The sequence below is a fragment of the Chelmon rostratus genome, chromosome 8, assembly GCF_017976325.1.
Source record: "Chelmon rostratus isolate fCheRos1 chromosome 8, fCheRos1.pri, whole genome shotgun sequence".
Classification (NCBI taxonomy): Eukaryota; Metazoa; Chordata; class Actinopteri; order Chaetodontiformes; family Chaetodontidae; genus Chelmon; species Chelmon rostratus.
In genome coordinates this window covers 7,725,867-7,738,660 of record NC_055665.1, presented here as the reverse complement: position 1 = coordinate 7,738,660, position 12,794 = coordinate 7,725,867, and the positions used below count along the sequence as shown (strand labels likewise).

Genomic DNA, 12,794 nt, shown 5'->3' with positions numbered 1-12,794 from the left:
TTGTTAAAGCATGCCACATTATTCAGACTGAATTGTCAAGGCTTTATAACAAAAAGTCCAAACAGGCCAAACAGAAATACTATCTGACTCTCACCAGTTTGAAGGCAGCTTGGAGAGCTGTGAAATCCATGAGTGAGATCCAGAAAAGACACCTGTAACATGCACGGCTGTGTGCCAGTAATGCAAAGAAGAAAACGATGTATTTAAAGTTTAGATTTGCAGGTCTGGCGCTCGTCTGCTGCTTGTATTACTTGCCAGTGATGTTTTACAGTTGGAGGAAGGTGGTCTGGGGTTGTACCTGGATCCTGAGCTGGAGTCATCCAGTGACTCTGGGGTGGAGGGCCGGCTTTGATGTTTGGCATCTGATTTTGATGTGTGTGTTCGAGAGCAGGGAGGTCCGCCACTGGCTTTTGCACCCCCATATGAATCAGTGTCAGAGCTTTTACCCTCCAAAACTGTGGAGCATTTGAAAGAGTCCTGAGCCCTCCATGGCCGCCTTGACGCACTGACTGGCAGTGTGGGGAAGGAGGAACTGTGAGCTGCCTTCTGTGGGCATTTTGGAGAGTCTGGACTCCCTCTTTCACTGCTGTCGTCCTCCTTGCTCTGTGGGGGAAGATGCAAAAAGTCCTCAGCCTGCTGCTTTGGATTAATCAGGGAGTCGCAGCACGGCGAGCAGGGCTCGTTGGTAGTCGAGGTGCAATTACAATCTGGGGGGCTTTGAGCTGAGCATCTGGAATCATCCAAATCCTGCTGAGTGGCCAGTTCACCCTGAAGAGGCAGAAAAGTTGAAGGTTTGATAAGGTTTGGGTACATAATTGTGCCCTGCACCCTCTCCATCAAGTGGTTGTAGTCACTGGGTGCAGAGGCAATTGTTGCCTTTCGGGCTGCACCGGTGCATATTTGCACGACGGATTCTTTTTTACACCTGTTGGCATAGTAATCATCAAATTCATCTCTCTCGTCTCTCAAGTGAGGGTAGAAGTCCAAGATACCCTTTTTGATCTTCTTGTAACCCAGATGCATGATCTCCAAGATGTTCAGGAAGAGGGAAATTGCGGCAATGCATTGCATGAACACCATAAAGACACTTTTCTCTGTTGGTCTGGAAACATAACAGTCTACAGCATTGGGACAAGGATCCCGCTCACACCTGAAGAGCGGGTAGAGGTGAAAGCCATAAAGGACATACTGGCCTGTCATGAAGGCCACTTCAACAACAGAGCGAGTGACAACGTGAGCCACATAGGTACGCAGGAGAGAGCCCCTCAGAGGGGCTTTGTTGAGCTTCCCCTGATCGAGCTGCTTCATTTCCCGCTCAATCCTCTTCCTGGCTTCTGCCAACTCCACATCGACCAGCTCCAGTTCCTTCCGCAGCAGGGCCTTCTTCTTCTGCCGTGCCTTCTCAAGGGCCCGCAGCCTGTAGAGAGCGTGGCCCATGTAAACCAGCGAAGGGGAAGACACAAAAATGACCTGCAGCACCCAGTAGCGGATGAGGGAGATAGGGAAAGCCAGGTCGTAGCACACGTTTCTACATCCAGGCTGCTCTGTGTTGCATATGAAGTCAGCCTGCTCGTCGTTCCACACATCCTCAGCTGCCACCCCAAGGACCAGCATACGGAAGATGAACAGGATGGTGAGCCAGATCTTGCCAACCATAGTGGAATGGATGTGCACCTCCTCCAAAATCCCCCCAAGGAAGTTCCAGTCTCCCATCTTCACTCTGCCATTATGACTGGTAGAAAATCAGTGAGATAATTAGGGAATCTGCTGAAACAGTTTAAAACAGGCATCTATTATGGAGATACAGTAACAAGAGGTAAAATACGCCTTTGAGCAATAACTTGGATTTTAAGACAGACAGCAAAGACATGATGATGTAAACAAACTTTTGGTTTAAATGAACATGATATCAAAGAGCAAAATCTGTATTAAACCACCCAAAAACACAATAAAAAAAAGCCAAAAAACACCAAAAAAGCTTGTGAAAATGATCATTCAGATTTCCCTGTAACAACAGAAGTATAAAAAAATGTCAGTACCTGTCAACTGGAAAAATGAAACATTGACTAGCAGAAAACTTAAAAAAGTAAAAATGCACGCTGTCACATATTTGCAAAAAGATGCATCAAAAGCATACAGAGAGAACTTGTACATCCAGTGATGCGTTCCCTTGGTCAGCTATCCAGTTTTTGTCTTAATAGAATCATTCCCCTCAGCAGTGTCATTATATAAAGCGGGGCAGAGCTCGGTGAACTTGCCGTTTCCATTTACCTTGCAGCATGGACAGACTGCCGGTGGTGACTTAAATCTCCTCGGGTCATGCAGCCCTGACACAGTCACCAAAAAGTTTTTAAAAATCGTTGGCGCCCTCCACATGAGTCCCTGCGCATTACCTGAACTTCAGTGACCCGCCTCTGCTTCGGTGGTGCCAGAAACAAAGTGGGAACAACTGAGCCGCTGAGGGAAGGTTGCCAACTCTACTCTGACCACAGAAAGTCAATACCAACAGCTTCAGCGATGCATTTAGATCATGGCCTCACGGTGATGGGGCTGTGAGCAGTTGTAACACAAATACTAACCTCAATCTTTACAGGTCAGGACTTCATTTTCTAAAATGTGCCTCAATATAACATCATTCAAACTTTTCTGGACAGAAATGCTGCATGCATTCATCAGCAGAGACAGTAACTCGCTGAATTAATTTTTCGTGATTCATTTGGGTGTGTGCATTAGGTGTGGATCTAAACAACCACACTGGTTCCAAATAAATATTTTGCAAGCCCAGACTGAATGCTTAGGATGTGTTAGTACCCAATTGTTTGAGTGGATTTTGCTCCATATGTACAGAGGAGGAAATAGCCACTGTGATTGGAATCCCCACATTATCAATACCAGTCAGTTCTCCACACAGGCCTTGTACGATCAATAGTTTTCTACTATAGTGAAGCAGTCAATGAGTCAGCATGTCCGATTTCATACTCTGCTGCTCCTCTCTGGATGTAATTAAGTCCTCATGCACTTGACACGTTATTTTATCCCATTTACAAGAAATCTATCACGATGGATTAGTGTGCTTGCCAGCTGCTGTTCTTCACAACATCCCATTCTAAATACCTTTAAACGCCTCTGTGATAAACATGGTTGTTATCTGAGGCCAGTTGTGATGTTACAGCTTCACACCCGCGACGTGAAGCCTTGTTATCAACAGGAAAAATCACCTGCGCCCCAAAACTGGTCACATTTTTGTGTCAATGTCATCCCACACTGAACTTTCCCCACCCCTGACCTGAAACCTCTCTTTCTGCCCAGGAGAGCATTGATTGATGGATCCTGGATTGATTCGTCTGGTACAAACACATTAGGGGTACAGAGGGTCACACTGGGGTAACATATTAGGAAAATCCAACCTCTGTTTCCCCCCCTTTTTTTTGTCCCTACCAATCACTTTGCCTGGGTGCAGACCTTTGCATCCGCCCACTCCACCCAGTTGACTGGTATCAGGCAACCAATCACTGTAATCAATTTTCACTTGTGCTTCAACCCCACGATGTTCTGCGGCTCGCTGTCTATCAACACAAGTCATTGTTTCAAAATAGAATTTCATGTCTTCATTTTATAACAAGTCGTATTTTATAAAATAGAGAGAAGATGAATTCCAGAAATTTAAATACATACATTTGCAGTATTTACAATATATAAATTAAATATTTCAGGCTGTTATAAAGCATTCTGGACAAACATCCTTGAAGCTCTGCTCCACTCTGTGTTTTGCTTGTTGTCACTTCACTGTGCAGAATGATGCAGTTTGATGACGGGGGAAGTTTCTTTGTACTTACCTCAAATCAACATCTGACCACAAGCATGATTTTGTGATATCGTAACTCATTTGTGCATATTCATGGATTCAACATTTATGTTAACGAGTGCTTAGCACAAATATTTAATTCAAGATACACAAAGTGAAATCTTGCACATTTAAATGAAAGAAAGATTTCTCCACTGCTGGACTACATAATGCAACATACCATTTTCCAGTGTGTCAGGGTCATGGTAAACAAGCCAATGATAATTGAGTATTGATGCACTAAGTTATATTGATGAGTTCAGTTTGGAAACTATGGAACTTTCCATACTGTGAAATAGCAAAAGCAAATCCGCTGTACAGCGAGTCCCTGCAGCATTAAACACACACGCACACACAGTGTTCTCTGCCAGTTCACATTCAATCTGACAAAAAAATAAAAAACAAATACATGAAAAACATCAGACTTTATTAAAAATACTTTAAACAGTGAGCTGTGGAAATGCGAAACCAAGTGTAGGAAGTCTCTGTCTGGTCTTTGGTCATCGTTTACATGTCATCTTAGAGCCTTTAAGTACATTTTCTAAATTAAGATGCGTTTATAAATTATAGTCAGTACCCCATGCCCTTCTCACACCACATATACAACAGTGATAAAGAGTTTTCATTTATAGACTTATGGAACAGATCATGTACTGTTACTAAACTATAACTTACATCCCATTTCCTCACATGGATTTCATATGATTCAGTACAGTAGATGGTTTTTCCACGAGCCGGATATTTATGTTTGAAGACAGAGCTTTGTCTGTAAGTGATCGGTTTTATAACTGAACATGTAATTAGCCACATCCTGTCAACAGGATGTGGCTGAACAATAACAGGGCATTAAGCCAAGGCCTGATGGTAAACCAGCTCTTTGTTTACAACAAGAAGGGATGATAAACTCTATATCTCTTTCTTCTTGTTGTGTCGACATACAGCCAATCAACATGTCACATTCTGTGGTCACCATGTTTAAGGCACATTTCATGAATACTGAAAGTCCATAAGAGGCCATGATGATTCAACAGAAAATGATCAACAGCGCAGAGGAGCATACAATTATTAAGTTAAACAGCCATTGTTTCCTATTAAATAGAAATGACATGAAATGAGACCAGTGTCCATACATTTCCTGATAATCATGAAAAAGTACAAAAAGATCTAAATTTTCACAATAAAACCCTCAAACACAAAAAAGGCCAAATCTGGAATTAAGGCAAATATCAGTTACTCACTGTATACAACATTTAATTCAGCTCTAAGTGAGGAATTTTTTAAAGGCACCGTTTCCTTGTCTAAAAATGTCAAATTCCTTCTGCAATGCTAAGCATGAACAGCAGGAGGCACTCTTCCACTTGAACTCACAAATTCAGCTCTAAAAAGAGGAAACTACTATGAAATAAAGAAACACTCTGTGCACCACATTCACACAGTCCCTGAAGAGCAGCGGTGCTCAGAAACACATCAGTTAAAAACAGCTTCCTGAGTGTGACATTAAGGCTTTTAGTGTTAACTTTTAAAAGAGGTTGCTGAGTGCGGCTCTGTCATACTATGTTGCCGGGGACAAGAAGATGTTGAAGATCACAGCAAAGATCACAAAGGCTATATAGGCCACTATACACAGCCAGAAGCGCGGGTCTTTGAGGAGCTTCTTGTTGTAAGCGCTGAAGAAGACGTAGCCGATGGTCATGCCGGCCACAATTCCTCCAAAGTGAGCCACAAAGGACACCTGGGAGGAGATAAGCATGAGCAGTCAGGTTTCAGAGTCAGCCTGCAGGCCTAATCATGCGAGCTAAATTGAGCACAGACCCTCGACTACTGTCATCCGACCTCACTGAATTGTGGTGAACACCCAAAAAACTGGCAGGACCGGTTTAACAGCCAAGACAAATTAGGAAGGGAAAATGAAGGGAGATAACGTGGTGGGGGAGGGAGTGTGGATGGTTTTAGAGGCTGTAGTAATCAGCTGGGAAGACAAACAAGCTTCATCAAACAAGAAGAAGACGCTGTAGGCTTTCAGCTATTTAATTCTATAACACTACAAACCACTGAGTCAAAGCATAAAGGTCACCATTTCTTAATATGGATTACTGCTTAAAAAACAAGCCGGTCCATCAGTGCGTGCCCATACAGCGAGGTATGCATCTGCATGAATCATCAAGTCCCAGCAAGAGCTGCTGATCGCGTCTGTAGCCACAAGGGAATTAAATCCATCACCAAAACACTGTCATCTTGGGGGAGGTTAGCTGGATTAGCTGGATCCCTCTTCAGACTCTTTATCTGTAAAGGTTTAGCAAGACCCTTTGTTTGTTTTTCACCGTGCTGAAGCGCTCTGCTGCGCAGGGGAAGGAAAGTCGTACCTTCAAACCAGCCTCGTCGTTGACAAATCTTCTGTAGAAGGCAAATCCAAAATCCGTGCCAACTGGAGGGAGAACTCGGTGTTAAATTCAACATATTTAAAGTGGGATTGGAGCAGTTAGCACAATAACACAACAACGCAGAGGGGAACATACCAAAAATCACAATGGCGAGGATGCGAAACACTCCAAGGAGAGGAATCATCTCTCGGAAATTCTGCGAATCGAAACAGTCGGCGGGTGTCAAGAACAATATGCTGATATTCTGGTTTAGAAAGCACACAAACACAGCAGGAGGCCTGTTGCACCACTTTAAAATTTTAGGATAATAGATCTAACATTGATGGCTTGACTTTCCTAAAACAGGCCTGACAATCTTGTCTGGCTTTTCCTCACATCCACACTGCAGGGCTTCTTTAAAAATGATGTAATTACTTGATTTTATGCTTCCTATGTACTCTATTACTTACTTAATTACTGTTATACAGTGGGTTTTATTTTCCATCATATGCATTCTCTGTATTCTATTTTCATCCTTATTGTTCTCTTATTCTACGTTAATAATGGTGTTCTATCCCTGTTTTCATGTTTTATGCGATCATTTCTTGTATGAATGGTGCCATACAAATATACATCTAATTGTTCCCCTAAAATGGTATTCCAAACCATCAACTTACCACCACTGCATTCATAAAATAGCCTCCTATTAGGGCATAAACACCACCAGAAGCTCCCACCAAAGCACTGAGGGGATCAAAGATGGAGCTGCACAAAGAGCCTGAGGGGAAACAGAAATGGTCGGTCAGTGGGCGCCGGGACTCGTTCTGACACAAACAGGAAAAACAAACTTCAGGGCGACTTTGCGTTGGGTGTCTGGAGGATTCTCTAAGCTGCTTCTGCAACGACGGCGCCGGCTGTGCCACATTTACCGAACGTGGAGGGGGAAGAGAGAAGACAGGTGATGCTCACCTGCCAGGACGCCTGCCAGGTAAACCATTCCCACTTCAAAACCTTTGTGGACCAGTTCCAGCGGGATTCCCAGCAGCAGCTGCATCACCAGGTTGCCCACGATGTGCTCCACACTAGAAGGGCAGGCGGGGGGAATGAGCAGAGTATACTTGTACTTACAGGGGGTGGACAAAATAACAGAAACGCCTGCAGTAAATACCAGGTGTTGATTGAATTTGCTGGGTGGAGGGAATGTTAAAGGGCAAGACTGGTGCTTCTCTTTAGTTTTGTTATTGTGAACACATCCCAAAAAAAGACCAAAACCACCCTCTCTGTGGGACCCCACTGAACTGTCCCGCTGAAGACAGAAATCTTTCAAATATATTATTTAACTGATAAAACTGTTACTCAAACAGATGTGAAGTGATTTTGTTGGGGACTATTTTCAGCTGCGAATTAAAACCCATTTGGTGCACTGGTGAGTATGTCTGGCAGCAGGACTGTGTTAAAGGGATTGGCCGAGGATAAGCTACAGTGCTACATAAAAGAATGTGTCGCCCTGTGCTGCGGTGCGGCTCATCCACGTGTTTTTAATTGTCCTTGGACAACAACAAGGGTCAACAGCACAGACGAGGAAGCTACATCTACCAACACAGAACGATCAGCTAGTTTGGTCTGGTTTGGTCTTTTCATGGGATTTGTCGACAGTAAGAGAAATGCAGAACATCACCAGCCGTCTCCCTTGAGCAAACTTCCTGTTAAGCGTTGTCCAGTTAGTGTTGGCGAGTGACTGTGACCACTGTTCCTCTTTGCTAATCCAGTTTTCCTGTGTGCTTCTGTACAGTCATGATTTTGGGGTTTCCTGTGTTCCTGTGGCTTATGTACTCATGATTTTTGAGTCTGCTCGCCACATCACATGACTTTGCAGTGTTTTGTCAGATGTGGCAGTAATTGAGACAATGACTGTCTGGGCCTTCGTGTACCTCTGTAAAAAAAAAAAAAAAAAGAGCTATGGTGGCAGATTTTCAAGCTAAAAGTGCTCCACTTTATAAGCCTCAGCTTTGTAACAGCGACTTTGGTGCATTGGTTAAAGAAAGCTATGAAGTAATGCGGCAGAGGGGGAAGTTTCAAAAGTCATGATGACATGTACCAAACACAGGAACGCTGTAATAAGTGGCTACAACCTGCAGTCTCAAAAATGACCACAGAATTGAATCCAAATCTCTGACGACATCAAAAAAAACCCAAAGACTAAGAGCTGTTTACCGCTGGGCCACAACACTGCGCAGTGAAGTGATTGTGGGAATTTGTCCACTGACTCAAGCTTTCATCATTTAACCAAGGTGTGCGAAAGGCCCTCCGATGCTTACCCGGCGTGGACGAACATGTAGGAGATGAAGCGCCACGCTTCCTGCCGGCGCTCGGCCTTGTATGTGAGTGGGCTGTTCCAGATGCCTTCATCCAGGGTCACCCACTGCTTCTGAGGCTTCCACACAGCATAGTAGATAAACACTGCCAGCTGACGAAGAACAAAACCCGGACAGAAAGTCAGTCTATTCAGTAAGAGATTCATTTTACTTTCCTCCATGAAACACAGCCTGCCTTTAGGTTAGCAGCAGCAGGGATCGGAGGCAGAACCTAAATCCCAAACAGCTGAGAAAATAAAGATGAGAGGAATGAATCGGAAATACAGACGTTGAGGCATGTTTAACCGAGGCCAGAAAATCCCCCGGAGTGATCAGCTCAGACGTCCCAGCGCTTGTATCTGCGGGAACGTAAAGCAAAGGCGCCCTGAGAGAGGACACTGCAGCTCTGTCGATCCTCTCCGGGTAAATAAAGCGGCTCCTCCCGCAAATAACAAACCATTCACAGGCATTCAAATGCAGCGACGCTGGACATCTGGGAGCCACAAAGAGTGAGCTGTTCATCCCAAAGCGTGAACAGGCAGTGTGCAAAACACTCAGCGATGAGAGAGTAAAGCGGCAGACTTCAACCGCTTCTGACTGCAGCATGAGGCCAACTGGCAAACTGACCTTATCAGCAATCAGCAAAAGAGTTTTTGTTTTAAGATTATGGATCCATCGAATATCTCAATATCAAAATATGGATAACACTAAAGTGTACTCACACATTGGGATGCAACTGTAAGCAGCTAGAAGGACATTTGTGTTTAATGCACAATGTTTGCAACAGTATTTTATATCATTACAACAGTGTTGTTATTTAATATCTCTCTCTATATATATATATACACCAGCCTCCACTGACATAAATAAAGACTTGAATCCGCTTACAACTATTGCACATTTTAGTGTGTTAGAAACCTTTTTTTTCTGCCTATAAATGCTAAATTGGGGGACTTAAAGTAAAGGTGTTGCCAAAATATGATAACGTAAAGAAAAAAGTTTAAATCCAGCGGGATTAAAGGCAGCAGCCAATCTGTAACTGGCCAACAATAAGAAGACGCATCAACATGTGCATGCTTCATTCTATACATAAGGTAAACTGACCATGTCTGCTCAGAAGTCTCATGGCTTCTGGACTACAAGCAAACTTCCTGCAGTTTGTTTAACATGCAGGCAATTTGAAACGCATTCCTGCTGCCATCAGCCTCAGGTCGTCATAAAGGACATACATGAGCAGTTTACTTTCCTTTCGAGCCACAGTTTTAGGGAAAGAAGAGGCCACACCATCTCCTGTCTTGCTATTTCAACAAACCGCCCACTGAACCTCCGCACACTCGCATTCCAGCACACGTGTTTATTTACCTGAATCTAAAAGTCAAAAGACACGGTGGCTTTCTGTTTACGCATCTCTGAATCCCGCCGGTGAAGATCAACTGCACCAGCAACTCCAACCAGAAGCTACTACTCATGAAAACCACTGTTTTCATTGACACCATGCCGCCTGGCTGCCAGTGATGACCGCCCTTAATGAATCAGGACATTCAGAGGAGGCGGCGCAGATGCCAAAAGAGACAGAAGGAAAGAGCCGAACGCTCACGTACGGACAAGAGCTTCACAGTTTAGAGGTCGGTCATTGTGAAAACTGCAAATTTCCAAATGCTCTGACTACAAACACTCAAATAAGACTAATTGTTTCCCTCCAGCTCATGATTTAAAGACAACCCACCCTGACCTCTATAACCTCACCTCAGTATCTGCTCTACTAAATACAATTACAGCAAATCTATACAGTAATTAACACCATAGCAACATATAAGCCAAATGTAGGCTGCATGTATTAATTAGATCCACAGGATCCATACTGATCGTCCCAGTACTCAGACAACGCTACGTGTGTGTGTGGCACACATTCAGGGCAGCGCTACCTCTGCAATACTGATGAGGATGATGAAGATGGGAGGCGGGCAGCAGTTGGCACGCTCCAGGTACTTGCTGCGGGAGTCTTCTGGGAGCATCCACCTGGAGACAGACTGCTGGAACTTCTCACAGCATCCCATCTTCCTGTCGCCATCAGGCCGGTCTGCTCCGCCCCTGAACCTTCTGCCATCGCGGTCCACGGGGAATGGCTCGCTCTGCTCGAGGTCGATGTCCTCCATCACTGCTCCAGTCCTGCACAGCAAATCACATACTCAGACTTATGGCCGGCGATATGTGCATTAGATGATATGCACCTCTGTATATCGTTGTATAGCCCACGTAATATACAACGTGGGCTATGTTGTATATTATGGCAACATTGAATTTTGAACATGACTTTTGCATTAATGTGAAAAAATACGAACAAAAACAGACATTCCAGTTTGGTTATTTTATCCATTAGCAACTGCATCATACAGAGGGGTATTTCTAATATTCTGTCCACTCCATTTATTTAAATGAGGGTTCTAAATATTAAATGTTCCTCTCAGTATCACACAATAAAATTCAACAGCACCATTAATCACACTGTCCAAATTAACCATGAAGCTCAGTCAACACCTCTAAAACAGCTTCAACAAAAACTGAACTTTATAGTCCTCATGACGGCAGAATTTATGCAGGGCTGCATTAGTTTTATCCTGGTGGAGCTGATAAACTAGTAAACTATTGTGGTATAAAATTCCACACACTGATAGAGGATTTTATCTGTGCTGCCCACGCCTTCTCGAACACACCCATAACTTTACTCATGACCGAAGGTGCCAAGAAGTGAAGAGAGGTAAACCGTAAGTTCATGCACGTGCTATCACAGGCTAGACTGACTGACAGCTGGGACTGCAGCTAACAGTTAGTTTCATTATCGGTTGATCTACCAATTATTTTCTGGATTAATCAATTCATCATCTTAAAACGTCTTTTACAGCAGTCCACAACCCAAAGATTCAGTTTCCTGTCATGTGTGACACAGAGGTGCATAAAATTATAACATCTGAGAAGCTCAAGTTTGGCATTTTTCCTTAACAATGACTAAAACCTTATGATTCATTCAGTTATGACAGCAGTCGCTGTCTTAGTCTTCTGTTGTTCGAATAATCGACTAATCCTGCAGCTCTAGTGACGACAAAATGAAATGCAGCTACACGTCCCTACCTGTATTTCTAAAAACACAACTGTTTACAGCCCAGAGTCCAAGTGTACCACAACGTTTCGTTCAAGTGGAAGGGACGCAATTTCACTTTAGTCTCGGAGAGAAGAACATATGATGTGAAAAGGTTTAAAAAGCCTGATTTGATGTGATTAAAGTAAGAAAAGAGGAATTTACAATTACTCTTGTCCTTTTAGCTGACTGGAAAGTTCACAGCAAATGACTAGTAAGTGCCTATTTCATGCTGCTTGTATGGTCACAAACATCTGCACAAAGTGTATTTAAAGACACTCGGTCAGTGGGACCTCACTCAAGTACGACTGATAGTAAAAATGCACAAAAAGCAGAGGTTTAAAACAAAGAAATAGTATTACTACCACTTTTAAGTCCTGGGCTGAGCTTTTTAAAGCGTGATCCTCTGATTGAGCAGAATGTGACAGAGAATACAGTCAGAGGACAGTGCAGAATCCTGTTTATCAACGTTTCCTGTTTACTGGGCGTTGCTGCTGATGATAATACTCTGATTTTGTGAGCCGCTGATCCCAGACTGTTAAAACAACATGTGTTCGAGGCTCCTCTCCTCCTGCAGAGCTGAGCGCTCAGTGAATTCAGCTTAACTTTGGCCTACTCACCTCAGCCTTCAACAGGAAGAGTGCAGGCGGCTCCCAGCGGTCCCAAACGCATAAATATTGATTCGACTGAACTAATTCAAACAGCTCAATGTGCGGGCTGAAGAGTGCGCGAGTTCATACGCTGGAGCACACTTTAAAGCGCTGCAGGGTCGCGTTTGCAGCACCATTTCTCCATGTTTTCAGACAACCCGGAGTCCCTTCTTCAAGCCGCCCGTCCCTGTGAGGTCGGAAGAAACAACAAAAAAAAGCACTTGGAGATAATTATAGGCCTTTCATCGCTTTTTCCTGCGACAGCTTCCTTCCTCCGTCCAAACAAACCGCTGATGTTCCCTCTTCCTCTCAACTACAGCACACTTTTACTCAACATGACGTCTGCAAGCCGCGCACTCCCGACAACAGCCTACCTGTTCGCCCGTGCCACACCTGGGATCAGTGACGTCACCCACACGGGAGGTCGTCGTTATCGAGAGGTGTCGATCA

At 43.9% G+C, this 12,794-nt stretch overlaps 2 protein-coding genes across 2 annotated transcripts; both read right to left on the bottom strand.

Moving 5' to 3' along the window:
* Window positions 1–210: 210 nt before the first annotated feature.
* gja9a (gap junction protein alpha 9a) lies at window positions 211–2,321 on the bottom strand. The gene is made up of 2 exons (XM_041941665.1): window positions 2,272–2,321; window positions 211–1,732 (listed from the first exon to the last, which is right to left on the bottom strand). Exons 1-2 carry the CDS (start codon window positions 2,319–2,321, stop codon window positions 211–213), a joined length of 1,572 nt encoding a protein of 523 aa, XP_041797599.1.
* Window positions 2,322–4,254: 1,933 nt separating this feature from the next.
* Window positions 4,255–12,727, bottom strand: rhbdl2 (rhomboid, veinlet-like 2 (Drosophila)). Its single transcript, XM_041943397.1, has 8 exons — window positions 12,315–12,727; window positions 10,484–10,727; window positions 8,523–8,671; window positions 7,174–7,286; window positions 6,882–6,982; window positions 6,361–6,421; window positions 6,208–6,269; window positions 4,255–5,576 (listed from the first exon to the last, which is right to left on the bottom strand). The coding sequence occupies exons 2-8, from the start codon at window positions 10,712–10,714 to the stop codon at window positions 5,397–5,399; spliced, it is 897 nt and encodes a 298-aa protein (XP_041799331.1). The 5' UTR covers window positions 10,715–10,727; window positions 12,315–12,727; the 3' UTR covers window positions 4,255–5,396.
* Window positions 12,728–12,794: the final 67 nt, after the last annotated feature.